Below are 25,025 nucleotides of genomic sequence, written 5' to 3'. Positions count from 1 at the left end.
CGCAAACAGCGGCGGCTGCGCTGCCCCGGCCCCGCTCCGAGCGCCACAGCCCGGCCCGAGCCGGGGACAGCGCTGGGGGACACCGCTGGGTGAGAGGGACAGCCCTGGGTGAGACGGACGGCCCTGCGTGAGAGGGACAGCCCTGGGTGATACCCCTGGGTGAGAGGGACAGCGCTGGGTGCGAGGGACACCCCCGGGGGAGAGGGACACCGGTGGGTGTGAGAGACATCGCTGGGTGACAGGGACACCCCTGGGTGACACCGGTGGGTGAGAGGGACAGCCCTGGGTGAGAGGAACACAGCTGGGTGTTAGAGATACCTCTGGGTGACACTTCTGGGTGACAGGGACACCGCTGGGTGACAGGGACAGTGCTGGGTGAGAGGGACACCAATGGGTGACACCCCAGGGTGACAGGGACACCCCTGGGTGACACCACTGGGTGACACCTCTGTGTGAGACACTGTAGAACAGCGAGCAAGGAGAGTGTGCAGAGAATCTGCTAGGGACGGATGTGTGACACCCTCTGCTCTGGGAACATGAATGGGTTTATTGCACTAGTTTTTAGATCTGTCTGCATAGTTACTTTGGCTTTTTGTTTTGTTTTGTGGGAGTTTGGTTTTGTTCGTTTGTTTTTTGGGGGTTTTTGGGGTGGTTTTTTGTTGTTGTTTTTGTTTTTGGTTTGTTGGTTTTTTTGCTTGGCAGCGTGATGCTAGGGAAAAGCACTGAATAAAGATTTCAGTGAATTAAAACCCTCAATGCCTTATCTATTGATTCACGTGCTACTGGTACGCCGCTCCTGAAATACAATGTCAGAGGCAGTGAGATATATGCCAAATTATTCTAGTAATGAAGCTTTTTTAATTTGCATTATTGACCTTAATAATTATGAATTAGCAGAGCTAGAGCTTCTGTGCCTTCTGGCATTGTTTCCCAAGTGCTGTGCAAACAATCTATTAAAAAACCCAGCAACCTCAAACATAAAATTCTTTAACAAAATGAATATTTGTAAGTTAATAATAGATACAGTTTCCTATACTTAGATAAAATTTTATTATAAAGCACTTTTTATCTCTGAGGGTTGCACTGACAGTTATTTTCCATATGCCACTGTCTAGTCCTGCTTTTCAGACTCATTACCTGTAGGAGGAATTTAAATCAACCACAGGAAAAAGAAAATTCTTGTGATAAAGGCTTTAGATTGCAGAAATCTAGGTGAGCACTAAGGGCTGAAGCTCCAGGTGTTTGCTGCTCTGTGAGGTTCACAAACTGTATTTGGGCATTTGACTGCCTGCCCACCCCTGCCTTGGTGGGGCTTTCTCCAAAACTCACATCAGCAGCACGGCTGATGTTGTTCCAGGACGTAGATGAGAGACCCTAGAGAAAAATATCCCCTTAAATTAAGCAAAGGTCAGAGAGGTTTGAACTCTTAAGTAACAGTCAAGGAGGTTCTTGGTAAATATACTTCAAGAACTGAAAAGGAGAGTGAAAATATTTGGGATATATTCAAAAGCCTAAATTCTACCTCAACCTCTGTGTCTCATCAGCAGTGAAAGTTTGACACCTCCAAAGAATAAAGTACTAATTGGGCAGCTGCAGAAAACACACAAAGCACCAAGGACAGGCATGGAAATTAGGCCAGATGAGTTTAGCTCAAAATACATAAAAACTGGAGGCTCTTCAGAGCAAAAACTGAAGCTCTAAAATAGCCCTAAAACTAGTGCAAGCAGAAGAGGATATTTTCTACAGCATCTCAGAGCAGTGCAGGTCAGGAATGGTGCCAGCAGCAGAATTGCATCAACTGAACTAATACCTCACTAAGCCCAGCTTGCTGCCTTTGGTGATTAAAGGATAGCTTTAACAATGCTCTATCTGTTCTTTGTAAGTGAGATCATTCCCACTCTGGCTTGTCCCTTAGGATCCATAGCAAAAACTACAAAAAGACCAGAGTCAGAGAAACAAAATAATAACCTTCAACAGTTTGCCAACCTAAAATGAAAGGCAATAGAGCTCTGCAAAGTGTGTCTGTGCTGTCCAACAATCATTCATGCTTATTGCAAGAAATCCACAATGCTGAAGCAATAACTGGGAAGAGCTTTAGTGAGTAAAAATGTAACTTGTGAACTAGTGACAGGAGGATGAAAAAGCATGGGTGTGGGTCAGAACTGGTGACTGGGTGGGAAAAGAGACAAGGGACTTGGGTTGCTTGCTGTGTCCAAATTTGTTTTGTTGTTGCTTTCCCATCAGTTTATGTGTAAGGAGGACTGTGTTTTACACAGCTTTCACACAACGCCGGGATGAACTGGAGGTCAGAACATATGTGTTTTCCAGATTAATGGAGCTTTTTGTTAATTGCTACAGACACTAAAGGCTCAGTGGTTAAGATACAGAAAGCCCCTAGGCCTGTCACAGCTGTAAAACTTATCACATCAATTACTGGCAGATCCCAGCTGACTGATTTATGATTTTCTTTGGGCCAGGGTCAAAGACACCATCCTGACATACAGCATCAACAACTAAAAGTCTCTCTTCCAAACTTGAGATGGAAACTCACCTTGTGTCAGGTAAGGAGACAATGCTCCAGCAATGTTTCCTTGTCAGCTCAGAGGAGAGGCCCAGAGTTCTGCCCTAAAACAGAAGAAATGGATAAAATAGTTACAGACACAAAAATTCCTGTCTCAAATGTTGTTGTTGATCATCAGATATGGCCAAGTGACATAAACCATACAGAGGTCTCAGTTTTGTCACTGCCTTCCCAGAAGCCCAATCCAGCTCCCTGCCCTTGATCCAGCATCTGCCCACACTCCAGGCGTGACCCAGCACATCCCACTCCCTTTGCACTGGGTCCAGATATTCAGCTTCACATCTTCTACATCCTCATCCTGGGTTTTTTTCTGTTTGGTTTGGTTTTTGTGTTTGTTTTTTTCCCAGAAAGCACAAAAGAGGATGAAAAAAAGCCAATGAAAAATCCATTTAAGCTCCCAACAGACACTGAACTTTTCTCAATGAGAGACAAGGAAATTAAGAAGGCACAGGAGGTATGTACACATGCTTTAGGCTAAACTGTATAATAAGCAATTACTAAGGCAGGCACCCACCCAACAGAATACCAAAATTCAGCACATGAGAGATCAAAGACCTCTTCATGGGAAAGCTGGGGATGTTCAGCCTGGAGAAAAGAATGCTCTAGGGAGACCTGATTGTGATCTTTCAATACTCAAAAAGTTCTTATAAAAAAAGAACAACTTTTTACACAAGCAGATTGTGATAGAACAAGGGGGAGAGGGTTCAGCTAAGAGAAGATGTAGATTAGATGTTAAGAAGGAATTCTTTACTGTGAGGGTGGTGACACTGGCACAGGTTGCTCAAGGATGTTAGGGATGCCCCATCCCTGTTCCAGGCCAGGTTGGATGAGGCTTTGAGCAACCTGATCTAGTGGGGTGCCCCCATTCATGGCAGGGATTTGGACCTAAATGATCCCAAAGATTCCAGCCCGAACGTTTCTGGGATTCTGTGATCTCTGGGAGGTCTGACTAATGCACATCCTGGCACAGTGTGAAAGGAAGCAGGAGGTCTAAAGCAAGGCCTCCTCACCTCACACTGGGGACTGACACAGTCTGGTTTTTGCTTAGGTTGAAGGGCACTGGACAATTATGGGGAAGAGCTCAGGAAGCATTGCACTAAGGATGTCTGCTGAGTGATGTCCTCACCCTAATCCAGGCCCAAACTGTGCAGAGAGCGCTGAATTACACTACAGTCCATGTGAAAGCACTGAGCAGAAACACCTTGTACCCTCCAGAAGGTTCTGGAGTGGGTTTGAACAGATCTTCCCAATCTGAATTTAATGGTTTAGATGTCCTTGTAGAAGCTGGACTGAGTTGGTTAAATGTTGGCTGTCCCCCTTTAACCAAGGGACTCCAAGGATGAATCTCAGAAAATTTCCATTTGCCCACAGAAATAACCCAAGAAGGCAAAATGAGGACACTGAGAGGATACAAACAGCTGGTGGATGGATGCAGAATACAAATCAACAGAATAATGACAAGTACTAAGAAATTTAGTGTTTCAGTTGCCTCAAGAGAGAATGTTATTAGGATTAGTCAAATAAACTAGGCAAATATGCATCAGCAGGGTATCATCACTGCAAGTTTCCAGGCTGTCAATAACTTACTCATGTCTTTAAAAACCACAGCAAACAAAGCACAGGATCAAACAGTCACATATCTGACTTCTCACAGGAACGTGAAAAGAGGAAGACCATGAAAGTCCATGAGAAAACTACTTACTCCACTAAAATGAAGGCAAAAAGTGGGTTGAGGAAAGCTTTGAAAAGGGAGGAAGAAGAGGAGAGCAGAAAAGAGGCGACCAGTGAAGAGAGACTGAAATACCTGCAGGAGATGCTTTCGCGGAAGTTGGCCATGAAAAAAGGTGGAGAACAGGCGCTGTCCTTGCAGTGGGGCTGCTCAGCTGGGTAACAGCCCAGAGCTAAGGCCAGAGAGGGATGGGCAGGGCAGCTGGCTCTGGCTGACCCTGGGGAGGCCATGCAGACAGTTCTGTGCTGTGTTTTCCAGCCCCTGCGTGGCTGAGCCATCTCCAGCTCACAGCCTGGGCTACCCCTCACTGGGCTCCACCAGCCATGGAGCGAGGAGCTGGAGCCAGCTGAGGGGTTGCAGGACCTTGTGTGGTGGAAACCTTTCTACTAAGCCAACCTAAAGTTGGATTTTAATGGATACAGGCCTAGATTTTCTGCCTCTGACATGAGGAGTAGATTTGCCATTAATGCCTAAAGGGCAAGGACCAGATTGTCCACTATATTCTCCCTGGTTTTACTCTATGAAAATCCATATGAAACTGATCCTAAGCAAGGTTATAACTATAATACAATAATCAGTATTGCTGACTCCCGTGCCAGCCAGATCCATGCTCATGGCAGCCTACATATTCATTGTGTTTTGCCTTGGCCATATTTCCCCCTCTCTAGCCTAAGCAACTTTATATTCTGATTTCAGATTATAAATTCGACAGGGAGACCTTCCATGGCTACCTACAGGACAGAAAACAGATCTTTTTTCTTGAGGTACATGGCTTTTAGCTCATTACTTTGTTCATTTAATTACTCTTCCCTGTGTTGCTTTGTTTTGATGTTTATTCTCCTGAGATCAATGCCTGGAGATCTTTCCAAGGTGGCACACATCAGAGCTCATGAACTGACTGTCCAACTCCTGCCTTACAGCCACTCAGAATCTGTAGCCCAAAAATTCCCAGCAAGAAATAAAGGAATGTAGGTCATTCCCATCATTCAGCAGCCACCATGGAAGCATCCCATTTGTAAGATGCACAGTTACACAGTACATAAACTGTGGCTGGGAGCCACTCTGAACTCAACGTGAGGAAATGGAGTAACCATGCTCAAACATTCCCATTAGTTGTCTTTTATTGAGCTGTAACCCAACTGAATCAATCTTTGTCAGCCAGGAGTTAATGCAGTGCTGGGACTTCTGAATTCTGTCTTTAGATTCTCTGCTTATTCAATATCATCCTTCTGAAATAACTCCTGGCCTCCATGTACCTGGCTTGCACTAACTCACCCACCTAAGTTTGAAATCCTTTCCCTTTCTGCCCACAACTCTCAGGGAATTTTGGAAAGCTAAACCAATGTACCTTCAAAACCACCCAGCTGATGTGACTGTGTTGCCTTTGGGGCTCATTTCAGCACACCATTGCAGTAAAGAGAGGGGAGATTGAAAAGATGGAGAACATAACAAAGGATGAGGAAAGAAAGCTGGAAAAGGCTGAGAGAAGGATGGAGAAGGACGCTGCCATGTTTGATGCCTTCCTGAAGGAGAACCACAATAACTCTGTTGAAGCACTGAGAAGGTAAGGAGCACTGAAGGAATCACCACTGTGCTGTTTCATTCTGGGCACAGGAATTTGCTGCTTGGCCTCCCTGCAGGGTTTTGGCTGAACACTCTGAGTTTCCCAGAGTTACAGTTCTGGTGGCACTTTCTCCCCACACATTCAATAAAAGGGAGGAAGGAGAACAACATCTAGGGAATGCCCTCACTGCAAAAGCCCTTGCTCTGGGGGCAGCAAGGAACCTGCTGGTGGCCCCACCACTTCCATTCTTCCCACAACACCCTTTACTGGAGGGAGATGCCTCTGCCCAGCCCCTCAGTGAGGGAAATTGAGCACTTTGGCCCTTTGCAGGTATCACAGGGGCACAGCTGCAACTGATGCTCAGCAGCAGCCAGTGAGGGAGGCCTCAACACTGGGGTGCAATGCTTTGCCAAGGACAAAGGGTCTTCAGGCAGAGCCAAGCATCTCCTATACAGGAGATGCTATATACATCTATAACACAGATTTGTAGGGCTCATATCACATCTTTTTCACTGTTTCATAGGCGCCTCAATTCACTACTCACTGCTAAATTGTTTAATGGCTTGTCTGTGCATCCTTTCCTAGAGCCAAAAGAGAAACCTCAGCAAAGACGAAGAAAATAACAGAGATCCAGGGACTCACAACTGAAATAAAGAAAATCCAAAGGTAAGATTGCTCATTACTCCTGCCTCACCTTTATCAGCCCCTCCAGTGCTACAGCTTCACAGTCCTTGCAGGGGATAGATTTCTAAAAATGTTCCATTTTAAGATCAAAATGTTTTGGGTTTTGTTTTTCAGATGCTGGCTTTGTTTCTAAAATAACTATTCTAGTTTTCTAATTATATTTTTTTTAAAGTATAGATATTTCAACTCCAAAATTAAATGCCTAGCATCAGCTTAAAATCCAAACAAAACTAAGCAATGCATTTTAATAGGGAGCTAGGGAAAGACAAAAAAAAGAGTATAATTACCATTGTGAGTTGAGCTGGAAAAATGTCTCATTCCTTTCCAAGTAAAAATTCAAAAATTAGCAAGCTCAGTTCCATAGCAAGAGATATGACCAGGGAAGATGACTGATTCTTAGTTTCCACATGAGAAACCACAAAGAGCACAGGTTCCTTTTTGCCTTTGCATATCCATGAAAAAATGTGCCCTCTCTCCCCTTCTTTGGATGAAACCGAATATCAAGAGTGAGAAAACCTGTTCAAACAGAACATTCCTTCCCTGCTAACAAACTTTGTCCACTTCTCTCACCCCAGTGACATCTCCAGATTTGAGGACACCCTGCAGGAGTACAAGATGTACAGGGACATTCTCTACCAGCTATCTCCAAAAGAGTGGCAGGAGGAGCACAGAAAAAGACACAAAAAGGAAAAGGATAAGGAAACAGAACCCAGGAATGAAGGAAGGGCTTCACCTCCCTCCAGCACAGAGCAGGGTGAGTGCCAGCACAGTGATGCTGCTGCTGCTGGGACAGCCCCTGGCTCTAAGTGGGCACCTCCTCTTGTCTCCAGAGCAGGGTCCCAGTGGCCACAGTGTCACTTTCACGGATATTCCGAGCTCCCTGCTGTTCTCAGAGAGTTTGGATTTCAGGGCACGCGATCTCAGGCCACAGCTTAAACACTTCCTGCAGCCTCTTCTGTCAAGAGACCTGTAAGTACCAGATGATGCAAACAAAGGATTAAGGATCGAAAAGAGCACTCAGCTGACTGGGAACCAGCACAGGGAATCCTACTGCTCACCCTGGCTGGGCATTCCAGGTTCTGGGGCTCACTGGAGCAAACTCAAATACCACAGAAAGCTGTCAGGTGTGCAAGTCAGTCCTGTGTGCCTGCTCCAAGTGAGCTCCATCCTCAGATCCTCTGCTGAGAGCCTGCCCAAGTGGGGCTGTCACCAAGACAATGCAAACAGAGGTTTTTAATCCTTCATGGCACAGGTAGAAGTGGAAGTGATGAGCAGACTGAGCTGCCAATAGCAGCAAAGAATCACTTCCCCTTCTTCCAGCTCTTATGCAGAGGGAGAAGCATTAAACAAATGAGTGAGTTACACTCACTCCCAGTGAGTTTAAAGGCATTTGGATCAGCACCCTCAGCTCAGGTTCATGTGTCATGGCAGCCCCATGGCCAGCACAGCCCAGGGCAGCACCAAAGGCAGCTGCTTGTGGACAGAAGGAGCTCCTGTGCTGCTTGTTTGTGTGCCCCCCCCACCCTACAGACCCCCCAATATCCCACAGTGGGAACGTGCAGAGGAGTAAACAGGGACAGTGAACAATAGCAATGTTTCTATGTCACTAATGAGATCCCTCTGAGCTGTCATTTCTCTGAGGGCCTAACACACAAAATGCTTTTTCAGAAGTTCACTGGAGGATGCAGAGAGTGAAGTCAGCTCGGATGAAGATGAGGTCAGAAGTCTTATGTTGAAAAATTTGCATTTTCAGTTTGTCCTATGTCACTTATCAATGTTACTAATTTCCCTTACCTTCTAACCATTAGTTACAGTTTTGAGGAGTTACTGTAGTTACAAATTATAAATGTACATTTATACATTCCTGAATGTTCACTTTGGTGGCACATATTATAAATACCTTAGTTTAACTTTCCTCCTTCAGTTTCCAAAACCCTACCATCATCTCTAAGCTTGCCATCCTCCAGTGAGATATGACATCATAAAACGAAAGATTTTTCAATTAGTGCAGTTACTGGCTTATGTCTGAAATTGAGGTTTTCCCACTCACTGATGTTTGCAATACTTTTTACTCCCCAAAATACAATTTGTTTTGGGGGTGAGCTGTTGAGGCAAAGTAGAACTACACACATAGCAGGAAGGATGTCCATGTACAAACAAACATGGACCTCTCTAGACGGAAGAATATTTGAATAGCCAGGGCTGGTGCAGACCAGCCTCCACACAGTTCAGTGGAACAGAATCTAGAGCAGGGAAAAGACTCATCACGTGTTTTCCTCTCTAGGAGCCCGAGCTCTACTTCACTGATCCTGAACAATTGCTTAATACTTTCATGGAGATGCTGGATGAGAACTTATCCTTTGTCCTGAACTCCCAGGATATTGCAGAGAGCTGGAACAAGGTCCAGCAGACTTTCATCAGCACACGTGAAAGCATGTGAGTGTGGCCCTGCAGGTGAAGGAAGGTCCAGCTTGCAGACATAAGTGACCCCAATGCCCCCACAGACACCTCACTGTCAGATACACATCAGGCTGCTCACACAGCAGGGTCTTTCTTTGAGCTCCTAGGAAAGTGTCCCATACATGCTTAATTTAGGAGGTAAGAGTTGAGCTTGGGACTAATTCCTTAGTCCTCAAGGCACAGTGGTGAATGATGCACTGAGCATCCTGGAGTCAGTGTCATTCTCATGAAGGAAGACCAAAGAAAGAAATAAGGCAGTTCCTGGAGTCATCAGTGCAAATGCTGACTCAGTGCAAAACCTTCCTAGAGGAAAGCAGTAGGGAACCCATCATGTGCCATTGTAATCTAAGTGTCAATGACAGATAGGTGTATATATTCCCATTTAAAGTGTAGTTTTTACATTTACAAAACCTTGAATGTTCTGTAATACTACTTCTCCCCCCCACCACCAGCACAGTAACTGCTTTTCCATTAAAAACCCCCGAAGTTCCCCGGGTTTTCAGGAAAGGCTGAAGTGTTACCTCCATCTGCCGGCAGCAGAGGGACCAGCCCAGGCTGCGGAGAGCAGAGCCGTGTGTTCCAGAGCTGCCCTTCCCAAACACCTCCTCTCTCTGCCCTCTAGGGAGAAGGAGCTGGCAGCGCTGAAAGAGCAGGTGAGCACCCTGCGAGCCTCCGTGGCCAAGGAAGAGGAGAAAGTAGCCGAGCTGAAGCTTAAAGTTCAGCTCTTTTCCCCTGCAGAACACGAAGGTGATGACCAGGTACAGGCTGGGATCCAGGCAAGGGGGGTTCACATGTGCACAAGTGGTTCCTCTCCCCCAGCCCCATCCATCCTGGGAGCAGAGCACACAGGGGCGTGCACAGAGCACACTGAGCACACAGGGGTACACAGAGCACACAGGGGTGTGCACAGAGCACACTGAGCACACAGGGGCGTGCACAGAACACGCTGAGCACACAGAGGGGCACTGAGGAGGGATCAGAGCTGTTTCCCAGCAATGGAAAGGCTGGTTTGGGGCACTGCTGAGGCAGCAAACCGGGGCAAACCTGTCTGCTCCAGGTGGGAGCAGGCTCCCAGACACAGCTGGGCAGTGCCACCTGACCCAGGTCACAGCCAAGCTGGGAGGATGAGACCAACAGGACAATGGCTCAGTTCAGCCATCTGTCCCAGCCATTGCCCTTGGCCAGCCAGGAAACAAGCAAATGAGTTTTATTGAGGGGATGAAAATATTTCCCTCACAGATTTCCTTTGGTTTTGGAGGGATATTATGGTTCCACTTGGCAGAACCCAGCTGTGGCACTCACCATATCTCCTGTCACCTCCAGGACAAAGTGCTCATAAGCCTGAACAAGAAGGTGCAGGAAGTTTATTTCCAGTGCACTGGAGACAATGAGGCAAACCTGCCAACAGTAGAGATGTTAAAGGTCATAGAAAAACAGCTCATTGATTTACTGGACAGCGTGGAGAGAATCCCAGCAGCAAAGATAGAAAAGGCTGTGAAAGACATAAGAAGGGAACAGAGAGCAAGGTAAGACAAGACCTTCTTCTGGAAAACATCTCTATTTTAACTGTTGACAGCTGAAAGAGCCAAATCAACCCCCCAAAAAAATCCTGTAGCAGCAATCTGAAATCCCATTAAAGCAATCCATCCAATTTTACTTCTGTAAGGGTTCTACATTCACAGTACTTGCATCTCTTCATCAGTGAACTGCAGCCCACAGCTACGTTAGAAAAGGCCTGCAAACTACAGCAGAAAAATCTAGAAGAATAAAAAAGAAAACACTAAACCCACAAACAAAACCAGATTCTGAGAATCGTAATTTTAAGAAAACAATTTCAGTAACAAAATTTAAATTGAATAAATAGAAAATTAAACCTCAAGTTTTAAACCTCAGTCCACCCTCCCCTGATATTTTGTCAGACTTTAATACGTACATAAGGGCATTTATCAAAAACTCCAGCTTTGAATTGTTTCTTCTACAAAACTTTTAATTTGTATTACTAGATTAAATAGTAGCAATAAACACAGTCAGTGTAAGTCCCAAGATGAGACACATTCTTATAGGCGCAGTTACACAAAATTTCACGTCACAAAAAACAAAGATAACTGAACTGGTGACTGCATCTGGCCATCCTCAAGTGGATCAGACAGATTAACATGAGGATTTAAAGCCAGACAGTGACATTTTGGTTCTGCTTATTCTCTTTCTCTGCATTACTATTCAGCTGTGTAGTAGAAAAGGTATGGTTCTTCTTCCTGATGTTCTGTGAATAGGTTTGCACTCTTAAATTGCAAAATAAGTATGAAAAACATTTCTTCTATGCTGGGGATGGAGGAGAATAATTAAGGAAAGATACCCAAAATAAAATAAATATATTTCATTTCATATATAAAATAAAAATAAAACTTTGATTTTATATAAAATATATAAATATATATTTTATATAAATATATATATTTATATTAAAAATATATATTTATTTTATATAAAATATATAAATATATATAAATAAAATATGAATAAATATAAAAATTAAATATAAAATAATTTTTAAACCCCAAATAAAAATATTAAAAAAAACCAAAAAACAAAAAACCCCAAACAAAAAACCCCCCAAAAACCAACCAAAACAAAAACAACACCAACAAAACCAAAACACAACAAACTCTACTAAGAGCATTAAACATTTTCCTCAAGTTTACATGGTTAAGACTGCAGTTTCTCTGCACCAGTGTTCCATAGCTTGAGCCCATTCCTGTTCCAGCACTTCATTTTCATCCCATCACTCCAGAAAGAGTAGGACCAGCTGCAGGCAGTACTTCCCTCTTACCTTTCACAGCCACCAGCTCCAGCAGCAGGTGTGCCCCAACCCCTGTGCTCCAGTGGTTGCATGGAAGGTGTGATGTAAATGTTGTGTTAGATGTTGATGCTGTGTGCCAAAAGCACAGCTGGTGCAGCTGCAAGCTGCATTTAACCCATCCTTTATTCCCTCTCTTCAAAAGGCTCAGAGAGGAAAAGCAGAAACAAGCAAGGCATCAGCAGGATGAAGGATTGAAAAGGGATATGGAAAAATCACAGGTACCTGAAGAAAATAAGGTAAGTGCAGGGGTTTGTGGAAACACCTCACCTCACAGCTCACTTTGGAGAAGCTGGGGGTACCTGGATATCAAATGTTTAAGGGAAAAGTATTCTTAAGGGGCCTCCACAGCTGTGTGGGGACGGCACCTGCAGCCAGGTGTAGTTTGCAGGATTTACCCAATTTGCAGGAGTGATGTAACTTTAGGCCACTGCTGGGAAGTCAGCCACAGTGCACAGGATTCCAGCTCAGTGTCCTTCCATCATCCTTCTCCCAGCCACAAGACTCCCTCCACTACCTGCCAGTTCTCAGTAAGCTCATTTCAACTCATTCCCTTGGTTGTATTAAACCAAGCATGAAAATTGGCAAATGAGGAACTGGGCAGCAGCAGGACACTCCCGATGACAGCAGCAAGGCCCTAGATCAGCTCAGCCACATCAAACCAACATTTTCTGACATATTCCATATCCTCCCACACTCAGCTCTGGCCCCTTGAGAGGCTCATGCAGAGCTCCTGCCATGGCTGCTGCTGCACCTTCCCCAGGTCAGCACAGCCATGAGGAGACCCTGGTTCTGTCACAGTGACAGCACAGGTGACTTGGGAACAGGGGCCATGAATCCCTGCCCCTTTAGCCAAGAGAAAATAGAGAAAATTTATTTGGATTTCCAACTTCCCATCCTCTTCCTGGCACAGGACTAATGAGGCTTTAGTCAGAAAGCAGTTGTAAGTGCAGCAGTGAGTTGCAGAAGCTGAAGCAGGAGCACACACACAGCCTTCAGGTGCTTCACACTCACCTCCCAATAGAGCAAGCTCACTCAGCAGACACCCTGCAGCTGCCTGGGGCACAGGGCAGGGGCACAGCCCCTCCCAGGCTGGCAGCACAGAGCAGCTCCAGTGCCTGCTCAGACACCAAGCACTGATGCAGTGCCTCTTCCTCCTCTGCAGAACAAGAAAGTGGCCTTCCCTTCCAACCCATCTGCCAGGAAGAACAGCCAAGGAAATAGATAAGGAAGAACAATTGTATTATTTTTCCTGATGGCACAGCCTTAACCACAGCTTACAGGGCTGATGCTGTTCTAGAAGTCTTTTCTAGCTCTACAATCTGTCAGTCTTTGCTCAGCTGAACTTTACTGTCCCATGAAATTTCCTTCTCCTACCCTAAGATTCCAGGGAAAGTCTGCAACCCCTTTTCCCCCCTCCTTTGGTATTTTGCCTAAGAAAATAAATAAAAAAATCTCTCATTTTGCTTCTCAAGCTCCTGCTAAGCACCAGTTCTTTTCTCATTCAGTTTTTGATGCCAATAGCACTACCTGTACAAACCTGAGCAGTGAGATCTATGACAGCCCTAGGTGACAATCTTTGTTAAGGCACAGCCAAGGCAGGTACCTCATAGATATTTATGATAATCACAGGTCTTCTGAAGGACTGTAAAAGCCATTATAGACTCTACCCCACTATAGTGGAGAATACACAACTGAAGGAAAACCACAAGCTCTCTGCAGAAATCAAGCTGCCAGTAATTAGCTTTGTGTCAGATGCATCCATGCAAAGAACAATACCCAGTGACAAAGTGACCATAAAAAAAAAGCTTTATTAACCCTTTTACACCAGCAGTTCTTCAGGTATCCATTGCCAGCAATGGAGCCCTAGCCAAGTGATCCAAATTTCTGCCCTCAAGAGGTTAGCACTTTACATTCACTTACAAAGCTGAGTGAGGTACATTTTCAGAAGTAGAAAGATTTGGTTGCAAGTCCCATAAAAAGATGGAGTGTTCCTTGGCCATTTTAATGGATTACAAACTGGTATGGTCCTTGAGAACAGAATAATGCAGGCATTGGGAGCTCGAGGTGTCTCAGCTTCCAGGGAGAGCACGGTGACCCCTCAGCACAATTCCTCCTCATCCTTCCTCCTCTCAGGAGGGGACTCTGTGCTGCAGCCACAGCCACCAGCAGATCTCAGCTACCAACTGGTTTGAAAACCCAGCCTGAGAGGGTTCAGACTTTCCCTGGACGTAAGCTGTAAACTCAGAGTGAGAGGAACAGAGAGACCTCAATGCTCAGTTAGGCTAAAGATAGAAAAATAAAGCTGGTTCAACCAGAGATATAATACTGCCTACAAATCAGGAGCTGAAGTTCACTGTAACCTGTATGCTTGTTTTCCTCCCCAAGTCTGCAATCAAAAAAGCATTTATATGGACACATACATAGTTCAAAAGGCACAGGAAGTAAAAGCATTTCTGAACGACCTCATGTGAATTTAACATCAGTATAACTGTAAAATAAATAAATATGTGCAAGATTAAAAAGACCACAACGTTCTCCTCTGTGACATATCTTATTTTGTAAAAAAAAAAAGAAAATACACATACGTGCATACACACACCTCACTGAGAATAAAAAAAAAGTACAAACAGTCTTTTATCAAACTCCTATACATACTTTTACAGGCATTCAGAACATCACCATAGGAAACAATTAAATTACTACCTTAAAACATAACCAAAGGTGGTTTATTTTTCCCTATACAACCCTATACTTATTTAGGTGTCTGCAATCCAGGTAAGTAGAGTACATACAACCTCTCCCCCCACCCCCAAGAGAAACTGCAGTTTTTCAGGGGCAAATCTTCCTGGGCAACAACTCTTTCCCCCCCAAAAAATACTCTGACAACTGCATATTTTGTAAACCAGCTCCAGGTGCATCTGACACTCTGGGACAGCAATAAAGAACACGTGTTAACAGTGTTCCAATAACAAAACAAAAACACCAAACAACCCTAAATAAAAAAGTAGTGACCAGTTCACAGGTAACTTGGCAGCGGTTTATAGATGAGATAAAAATCAAGGTGCTTAAATTTACATGACGGTCAACATTCCTCCCAAAAAAGGGAACACAAAGATAAAATAAACCTCTCTCAGATGCTGTTGGGCTCTCAGCAAATCACTTACAGTGAGTACAGTTCTATTGCAGTTTTCAAGTTTTGCTGGAAGAATTCAGCAAAGTATTTGGGATGCAGGAGCAAGGAAAGGGAGAAACTCAACATGAGCTACAAACTGATTCACAGCTAAGTTAACATTTAGAATCTAGCTTTCTAAAACAAAGATTTTAGAGCATCTCATTTTCATGGCATAGAACATTAATTTTGTTACATGTGACACTTTGTTCTGGTTTTCTGCCAAACATAGGGGCCAAAACAATCATTTTCTTTGTGTGTGGAAAACACTTGCAAAATTTAGCTCTTATCTCCTTGATGCCACTGGCTTCAGGAGGAGACCAATGGAAGGAAAGTTTTAACTGTCGCAGGCAGGATTATAAATTTGCATTTGTTAGCTGTAGAATACTTGCTTTCCTGTGAAAACAGTAAATATTACCTCAGTTTGAAGTGTAATAAAGTACTTCTCCCTGAAACAACACTGTACAGCAGTCTGCCTCAGCCTCTCAACCACCAGGCAGACAGGGTATCTTACACAGGCACATCAAGTGGGATTTTTAAAGAAAAATCTTTCAGCTGCAACTGTCTTAAGCAAATCACAAAGAGTGCAACCATACTTCAGTTCTCCTATTTTTCATATTTTCCTTGGAAAAAGACCCACACAGTAATCTCACTCTGTCATGATTGCCCAATTTGTTTTCAAGTAACTGCTCTTAATAATCCTCATTCCAGATCCTGTAAATTTATTGTGCTTCCAGTGAACTGAGAGTTATCAGAACCTGCATCATCTTCGGTGGAATTGTGTGGTTCCTGTTAAAGCAAACAGACAGCATGAACTTCTTTCACCTCTAGATGGTTTCAGTGCTTATCAGCAAGATTATCTTGACATTTATTCAACACCAGAGAATGCTTGGAATGGCTCAGAGGAAACCCAAAGCTTTCCCTACTTGTCTTGTACTTATAGGTTTTGAGGAAAGTGCCCCTCCTCAACAAAAAAGATTTATTTTCTGTCCTGGTGAAACCCACTTGGCAGGAATAGGTACATTGCAGGGTTTATAAAAAACGAGGTCCCTAAGCAGGCTTCTAAACTTAACTGACACTCCCACAAGGGCACCACTCCAAAATCTAAGTTCAAGATTCTATTTCCCATTTCCCACCCCACACTTCTGTAGCCTGTAACATTCCAATTCTTGTCCCTTTTCTTGACCCACCAAGTATCTGCAGGATGGGATCAGGAAAACAAGGGTGGGGCATTTCAGAAAAAATAAGTTTTAGTTACTCATTACTCAGTAACAGAGGAAAAAACAACCCAACCACTTCTGATGTGTCAAAGGTTGGTAACAGACACAAAATACTTTGTGCAGTGCAGCTCTCTGCTTATTATTCCTTGTGAATGGAATTCAACTCCCAATGGAAAACAAGGTATTTTCATCAGGCAGAACATGAGAGTGCTCACAGTAAACTGTCTTTACATTCAAGCAAGGAAATAAAAGCCAGAGGCTTGACATGCTGTACCTGAAGTATGTAAACAGGTAAATCCACTGTAAGCTGAGAATGTGAGGAGGAAGACTGAGAGCTCAGCTGAAAGGGAAGATCTCCCTCTCCTGGGGACTCATCCTGAGAATGCAGAAAAATGATCAAGTTACACAACCCCCAGGTAACTCAGCACAATATGGCAAATTTCACTCAGTCTCACAACCCTAAAATATCTGATAAAGCCACTGCACTGTACTAGAAAGGCCCTACAACTTAAATCTGAACCTAGCTCAGTGTACAACCTATTATCCTGTCCTCACCAACCTGGAACACTGGCAAGATCTACAGAGGAAGGAAGGGCTCCTCTTTCAACAAATCTAACACAGAAACATGCAAGAAGTGTCACATTTTCATGAAGGTGATACTTAACATGAAAGTTACAAATGTGTACATCCATCAAAAAACAGATCAATGGAGAACTCTGCCCATAGGTCTCTCCACAACAGAGCTGTTAGCAACGAAGGAGAAGGAACTTATCCTTTCTCTGAATACTACACAGCTACACCTGGCACAAAACCTATTACCTGCCATGCACCACTAATCAGCCCCCACGAATTAAGAGGTTCTGGATTTTTTAAATTCTAAGCTTTATTTCAACAGATAAGAGAAATAACAGTTTAGGCTGAAACTTCTTTTTGCAGGAACATTTTCATGTCCAGCTCATTTACTTTATAAATAAAAGGTAGAACAATGTAAGAACACTGCAGGCCTCAAGAATCCATCCAGAGGCAATAGTAGGACCTGAGTTCACAAACATTCAAATTCTTCCATAAATGGAAGTCTGGATAACAGAGAAGCTTAGCATGTTTTTTTTCCTCAGCTCTTACCTGGAGAAGCTGAATTTGCACATACTGGGCTCCTGTGGCAGGGTCCCTTATTGTCAGCCCTCCATTTGGCAAAACTATGTTACCACCCAGTCGACTGCCAGGAGTAGAGGAAGAAAAGTTGGTTGGGCTTACTTTACCACCCTTGTTTTTCCTCTGACCAGAACCAGATGCCCCTAAAAGAAAGCAATTTTAATATTTAGATAAATTTGCTAGAGTTTTCTGCTTGTATTTTTCAACATTTTGCAGCTGTTTATAGCACACAGCAAATGCCCACAGCAGTGCAATATAATTAAGCACCACCTGACAACTGCTCAAAGGCAGAGAGCACTCAGCTGCTGAACTCCAGCTGCCTACTGAGCACCTTTTTACCTGAACACCATTGAAACATCACAAACTGCAAGCTTAGGGCCCTCCCCTGTGGTAGCACAGAAATATCAGCAAATTTGTGGTGTTATAGAAAGGAATTAGGAAATAGGATTGCATTTTCTATCTTTCACTCTGTAACTCATTTCCTGAGAAGTCATGCACGTGATTTTTCTAAACTGTAAAAAAAGCATACTGAAGATCATTATTTACAGGAGGATTTCAAGGACTACTAGGTAGAACAGGCTACACAAGTACAACTATCACAACCTTAAGCTTCTTTTCAGTTTAAAGCAGGATGAACCAGCTGCTGCATCACAAGCTGAAAACCAAAACCCTAATCAAAACGAATATAAGAATACAGTCCTGTCAGCTCAGGTTTTTGTTTGGATTTAAAAAAAAATCTGTAATAAATGAAGGGCTTGTATAACCTGTATTTAAACCCTGAACTTCCCTCTACAGTATTCACTCAATCTAGTTAAAGCAATCAGAAATACAAGACTCTCTAGACCTCTTTGAGAGGCACAGCATACCATGAAGGCAACAGCTGGTGAAAAGTGGACTATTGGGAGTCTTGAACAGAAACAGGAATTTTCTGAGATTATCTTAGGAGTCATGCAAAGTGCAATCATATTTCTTAAACTAATGTCCAAAAGACATGTTTGATGATACATGCATGTGTTTGATAATATAAGGCCCTTTAGAACTAGCTTCATAAAGCACTTCTCCTTCCATGGGATGATTTGCTGAACCAGACAGAATGTATGCACATATGTATTTTACAAACACACAAACACAACAGTTCTCAAAACAGAATTAGTCTTGCCTCAAAAACTTTTGCCTTGATTTTCAGAGGAGGAAGGTCTAAGACACAGTAAGGCAGCACTAAACTCTATATATATGATACTGACGTATCATAAATCTGTAATATTCCACCCCAGCCCCAAAGGCCAACACATCTCAAACACCTGAGCCTGTGCAAGTCCAGGGAACCATGGACCACATTTCATCTGACAAAGGAATGGTTATTATTCACATCAAATGGCTCTGAGTCAAACTAAGAGGACACAGCTGGAATCATGACCTAAACTCACCCTGCACAAAAACGCTCTACAAGGCTAAAATATAAGAGAGATGTTTGAGTATATCTAGATAATCAAAAAATAAATTCCTTCACAGTTACTAAGTGAAACACAAAAGCAAAATCTAGGTAAAATTTCCATTGTCTGTACTGAGTGAAAGAACCCCCTAGGTAAGACCAAAAGCATAAACAACAGAAAGCACAGTAACATAATTTTTAGTTGTAATAAGAAGCAGATGAAGAGATGGACAGCTAGTGTCTTGTTAATAATCATGAAACACAGGGCACAGCTTTCTTTGTAAACTTCCTGTGAATCTGATATTCCACAGAATGTGATTATCCTGAGTAACAGATTGTACACCACATGCATAATTATTTTAACTATCAATAAACAGGACAGGACATTTAAGAATGTTACTCAGAAACCTGTTCCCACTGCACTGCCAAAATTACTAAATATATTTATTCAGTAAATGTAACAGAACTAATGGCTTCTCACCTGTGCTGCTGCCATTCCCTTTTTGTTTCTTTTTCTTGGCCAGCTGAATGGCTCTGTAGTCTGTTCTCGCAGACCCGCTGCTCTCCTAGTTTAAGGGAAAAAAAAAGCCCAGAGATGCAAGGTTTTTGGAATTAAGAACAAAACAAGATAATGAAAACACATACTAATGACTTCTCAGATGCACTTATCTTCTATGCTGCAAACACTGAATTCTAGTTTCCCCTGATCTTCTGATTAGTTTCAATAAATTCCCTGTATTTACTCAATTTCTGGAGCCCCACACAAGAAGAAGTTAGCTCCACATTTGTAAGTGCTCAGATTTTAAGAGTGTAAACATGTACTTCATAATATAAACAAAAAGTTACGTCTGCAATAACACAGTGAAACAGAAAGGGAAAAGTACTTAAAAGAGGAATGCAGACTGGAATGAAAATGCTGCAGTTACTGTTACAGCCCAAATCCTTCCCTGGAATGAAATGAACAAGTAACACGTCTAACACATTCTTGGGTGTTCTTGCAAATTCCTTTTCAGATGGGCGGCTGCTTAATTTGAAAGGTTCTTCCTGAACTGTCCCCACCAGAATTTCAGTATTTCTTAGAACCTGTCACCACACTGAATCTACCTGTGAAAACACACTACTCAATACATCATTCTACATCTTTCATCGGAAGAGAGACAAAATGCATGATCTACAAAATCTGAGAGGTCTCCCAGTAAGGTGTGAGCAGCCAGGGATACCCTCAGAGTCAGGCTGTCTCATCCAAGGGTGAATACAGTTACTCCATACCAAAAATGAGCTGCCAGTCACTGCGCCAAGATCCATTTCCTTCTGTGCACTGTAACTCCCTGGGGGGTTGGAGAACACAAACTGCGTCACGACTTTGCTGCCCTCCTGCTGACCAACCACATCCGAGCTGGGGAGCAAATTCCGTTCGGCTTTAACTGGTGTCAGTAACTCAGGCACGTTGGTGCTGCCCAGGCTGCTGGAAGGAGTCAAAGTGGCTGTGTCCATTGTTAAATTATTGCTGCATGTCAGCCCGTGCACATCCTGGCTGGAATTCCTCACTGACAGAGACGCCAGCGAACCCAAGGCTTCGGCATTGACAGTCTGAACATCATCCAAATTTAAAGTGCTTTGCTGTAGAACCGTTGCATTGGTTCCCAGCAGGAGAGAACTGTCCAGGCTCTGGGGCATGTCACTGCTGGCCACCAGGATCAAGGGATCCACAGCCTGGCTTAGGGAGCTGCTACTGACAGGCAGGCTGCCCCCCAGCGTGGAGCCCACCGAGGCCACGTCGATGGTGACGATGCCAGAGTTCACCAGCGCCATGTCCGCTGCAATTCCAGAGTTGTTACTGGACACATTGGAAAACAGGGAGACGAGGTCCATGTTGCTGAGATCACTCTGCCCTGGACTAGTGAGCTCACTGCTGGGGGTGAGGGAGCAGGTGGCTTCCAGCTGAGTTAGGAGATCTGCAAGAGAAGGGTTTGGTTATAGGAGAGCTTCTACAGACAACAGGAAGAAAAGGAAGCTAAAATTCTATAAAATTCTATATTGTTAGCCTACTAAAATATTGCCCACCTCCCCTGAAAGCAAATTTAGGGAAAAGCAGCCTACCAAAATAAGTTCATTCTTTTACTGAAAAGTGTGCTTATAAAAGCACTTGCCAAAAAATAACACTATGGCTAAGTACAGATTGTAGAGGAGTGAAAGGGGTGGAAAGAGAAATCCTTTTAGTCCTTATTCGTATTTTACACATGGCATGGAAAAGAACAAGCTCTGCTTCATTGAAAAATGCTGCAATTTCTCACAATTTCAGAGGTCATCCTCAAGTATCACTTTCTGATACTCAGAGATCCCACTGAATTTTAGAACGTGAAGCCAATTTCAGTATCAGAGAAGATTCTGTCATTCATATCAATGGAACTCAGATTTCAACATCAGTAATTACACATTTTCCTTAATAAAGCACTTAATTTTTCCACTGCACCCTGTGACAGCCACAGACAAACACTTTACCTGGGCTGAAGTTATGCTGCTTGACCATGTGCGTTTTCATGCTGTGTTTGGAAGTGAACAGTTTATTACAGCTGGAAACGGGGCACCGCGACTTCAACGAGTCCACATCCTGAAGATGTTTCTTGGAGTGAATATACAAACTACTTCGTGCTGAAAATTTTGCACAACAGCCTGCAAGAAGATATATAAGGCTTTGAAGGTTCAAATTTAATGAAGTTTCTATTTAATATTCATATTTAATGTCTTAACAAATCAGAATATCCTCTGCTTGCTGTTTTTCAGCACCTGTGCATACACTCAGAGGAACCACAAGAAAATAAACCTGTCAAAGGGTAGGACAGTTTAACAACCTCCTTCTGACAACCTGAAATTCTAAAGTCATTCAGTGGAAAGCACAACCTTTTAACACTATGGCATCTGAAATTCTTCATGACAACTGCTGGAAACACCATAAAAAGGAGAAACAATCAAGTAGAGCTGCTTTACTTTAGAGCTGAATAATCCAGATCACACCCAAAAATCTTTGCTTCTGGAGTCCCACTGAAGTGGTGAGGGTGGTCAAGCTACATTATGAAACAGAGCTTTTGCTCTGTCATTCCTAACTCTGGGAATGATCACGTGTTCAAAACTTCTGCCTCTTCAAACCCTGTTATAGGACTCACTCTTAATTGTTCCAGTCCTGTACCAAGCACACATAGCCTTTAGACAAAAATACACACCAGTTACCAGGAAACACATATGAGAGTGGAGCAATACCTTCTACTGGACACTCAAATGGTTTAGTACCAAGGTGAGTTATACTGTGGCCTTTCAAGTGTTCTGCTCTTGTGAAGGACTTCCCACAGCCTTCTACTGGGCACATGAATCTCCTGTCATCTTCGTGTTTCCTGCAAGGGAAGGAAATTGTCATTGGCATGATTAAATCCACTACTGCTTAGCTACTGGAAGAGAAACAAAGAGAAGCAAACAGCCAGTGGCTTAGGACAGTATAATCAGAAAAAGCTTCCTTTACCTTTTATGCCTCAGAAGCTTGGACATACTGGTAAAAGACCAGCCACAGCCTTCGAAGTCACAGATAAAAGGTCTTTCACCTTGAATAAAAAATGTTACATTAATACTCTAATACAAAACACATACTGCTACTAGAAAATATTAAAACCTGCTTAAGTTGAATTAATTTAAGAAAAGACAACTCAACCAGCCCCTCCTGCAATGCACTGCAGAGTGCTATCATATCCCTTCCCCCTCCTACAATCTGGGCTTTCTTTAACTCCATGGAGTTGCATTAGAGAGCACAAGTATTTATCAATCCACCTCATATCCTGAAATGCTTCAATAGTCACTAACAGCGTCACTCAGAAACACAACTGAACTGTTTTTCCTGTTTTCATGGTCTGCCACTGTGTCTTGATCACAAGACTGTGAAGTGTGATTTGGTTTCCATCACATCTATGAACTTCAAGTGACATTTGAAAAAACCTCAAAAGTGTAAAACCATGAAACCAGGAAAAGAGAGGACACACCAGTAACATGACAAGGCTGTATTTCAGTTTTGCAGTGGTCCTTACAAGTCAGGCTTGCTTGCCAGAGCTGAAATTTATCTTCTTACTGTTCCAAACCTTGGTACGTACATTCCACATGTTCTGAGAGTTTTTCACATGTTCTGAGCTGTTTGTTTGTATCAAGAGTAAAATTAATGCAATGTTTTGAACATCTATGAACTTGGGAATAGAGCTGGGATAGTTTTTTCTGGACAGAATGCACAATGACAAAAGCCACAGCTTTGCATATGTGCTTTACTACTTTGCATATGACAATTTGATTCAGCAGAATCCTACCCCCAGAAGGCCAAGAATCAAATGCTTTCTCTGACTCCAAATAACTAATGTCGCCCTTCTTGACTTCCAGGTTTTCCAGCACACTGCAGTCCACTTTCCTCATACCATGCCTTATGTAATTCCCTGTGTACAAATCATCCCTGTGAATGAATACCTGTGTGACTCCTCATGTGGATTTTCAGTCGGCAGGCCTTGTCATACTGCTTGTTACAGCCAGGGAATGAGCAGGAGAACTGCTCTTGCTCTCTGAAGTGGGCTCGATTGTGGGAGAATAATGCACTCACTGTGATAAACGTTCGCTCACAGCCTGGGGAGAAAAGGGAAATAGCAAATCTGCCTGACAAAACTCACTCACAAAACTGCTCTCTTTTCTCCCTCCCAGCTTTTAAGGAGTTACTTTCAGGCTCCTTTTTCAGGATATTACAAAGAGGGAAAGGGGAAAAAACCAAACAGTAAAATCCTACACATTATTCCCAGGAATAACCAATGTTTTGCCAGGGTGGGCAATCAGGTATAGCCTGGGTTAAGGCGCACTGAACACTGGCGCCGAGTCTTGCGGCGTTTCACTGCACCAGCACAAAGTCACAGGAGGAAAGGCACAGCATCCTCCAGCTCCCAAACTTTTCCTTTGGTAACTGAGGTGCTTTGGAGGAGAACCTTCCTTGACATTCTGGGGTACCACGAAGGGGAAGGAGCAGCGGGAGCAGAAGAAGTGTGCCGAGCGCCGCAGGGCCTCAGGGCAGGGATGATCCCAGTGTGTGGAAGGGGAGGGAAGGGAGCCCAGCCCCGGAGGCGGCTTACCGGGGAAGTCGCAGCGGAAGGGCCGCTCGGGCTCCAGGTGGCTGCGGCGGCGGTGGGCGGCGAGGCGGGCGGCGCTGGGGAAGCGCTGCCCGCACGCCTCGCACTTGTGCGCCGCCTCCTGCTCGTGGGCGCGGCTGTGCGCCCGCAGGTTGTACACGGTGGTGAAGCGCTTGGTGCAGCCGGGCGCCGCGCAGGCGAACGGCCGCAGCTTGTCGTGCGAGTGCAGGTGCCGCCGCAGCTTGTAGGCCGTGGCGAAGGACCAGGCGCAGCCCGGCACGGGGCAGCCGAAGGGCCGCGCCGCGCCGCCCCGCCCGTCCTCGCCGCCGCCGTGCGCCGAGAGCCGGTGCAGCCGCAGCTGCTGCTTGCGGGGAAAGGCCTCCCCGCAGCGCGGCTCCGGGCACGCGAAGGCCGGCGGCGAGCGCGGCCGCGGCCCGCCCGGCGGCTCGGCGGGGCTGGCGGCGGCGGGGGGCGCGGCGCCCGCAGGCTGCTCGGCGCCGGGCCCCAGCGTCAGGACGCCGTTCTCGATGCGCACCAGCAGGCTCTGGTTGTTGATGGTGATGGTCCCCGAGAAGGCGCCGTCCTCCGCCCCGCCGCCATCGCCGCCCGCGGGGGGCAGCGGTGCCGGCGGCGGGGGAGGAGGCGGCGGCGGCTGCGGCGGCGGGGCCGAGTCGGGGGCCTCCTCCGACGGCTCGGCGGGCGGCGGGCCGGGCTGGGCTCGCCCCTCTTCGCCGCCGCCCGCGCCGGGCTCGGCCGCGCCTCGCACCACGTTGAAGACGAGCAGGAGCCCGTCGCTGTCGGGCGCGGGCCCCGCCGGCGGCGCGCTGGGCGCCGGGCTGGCGGCGGGCTCCGGCTTCTCCTCCAGCAGCAGCACCGGGAAGCTCACGTAGAGGCCCGGCGCGGGGCTGCTGCCGGCGGAGGAGGCGGCGGCGGGCGGCGGGTCCCAGCCGGGCGGCGGCGGCGCGGCGGGGCCGCCATGTTGCGCGGCGGGCCGGGCCCGGGCCGCCTCCGCGGCCGGCAGCCCCTGCGTTTCCAT

General features: G+C 45.0%; 2 protein-coding genes across 4 annotated transcripts; one reads left to right on the top strand and one right to left on the bottom strand.

The window, feature by feature from the left end:
• CFAP100 (cilia and flagella associated protein 100) lies at positions 1–13,674 on the top strand. 3 transcript variants are annotated; one of them, XM_064724024.1, is made up of 15 exons: positions 1–108; positions 2,478–2,561; positions 2,929–3,035; positions 4,236–4,425; positions 5,007–5,074; positions 5,711–5,874; positions 6,460–6,540; positions 7,134–7,312; positions 7,389–7,527; positions 8,227–8,275; positions 8,843–8,994; positions 9,641–9,776; positions 10,342–10,544; positions 12,021–12,114; positions 13,041–13,674. In XM_064724024.1, the coding sequence occupies exons 2-15, from the start codon at positions 2,540–2,542 to the stop codon at positions 13,101–13,103; spliced, it is 1,647 nt and encodes a 548-aa protein (XP_064580094.1). In that variant the 5' UTR covers positions 1–108; positions 2,478–2,539; the 3' UTR covers positions 13,104–13,674. The 3 variants fall into 3 exon arrangements, with proteins under 3 accessions (XP_064580094.1, XP_064580092.1, XP_064580093.1); XM_064724022.1 differs by having other exon boundaries at positions 7–159; XM_064724023.1 differs by lacking the exon at positions 1–108 and adding an exon at positions 268–286.
• ZXDC (ZXD family zinc finger C) lies at positions 13,674–25,025 on the bottom strand. Its single transcript, XM_064724021.1, has 10 exons — positions 23,993–25,025; positions 23,346–23,498; positions 22,366–22,444; positions 22,110–22,240; positions 21,354–21,524; positions 20,121–20,806; positions 19,333–19,417; positions 17,390–17,562; positions 16,542–16,643; positions 13,674–15,836 (listed from the first exon to the last, which is right to left on the bottom strand). The coding sequence occupies exons 1-10, from the start codon at positions 25,023–25,025 to the stop codon at positions 15,750–15,752; spliced, it is 2,700 nt and encodes an 899-aa protein (XP_064580091.1). The 3' UTR covers positions 13,674–15,749.

The sequence above is a fragment of the Zonotrichia leucophrys genome, chromosome 12 (assembly GCF_028769735.1).
Source record: "Zonotrichia leucophrys gambelii isolate GWCS_2022_RI chromosome 12, RI_Zleu_2.0, whole genome shotgun sequence".
NCBI lineage: Eukaryota > Metazoa > Chordata > Aves > Passeriformes > Passerellidae > Zonotrichia > Zonotrichia leucophrys.
The sequence above is the reverse complement of the archived record's forward strand: the minus strand, read 5'-3'. Positions and strand labels throughout refer to the sequence as shown.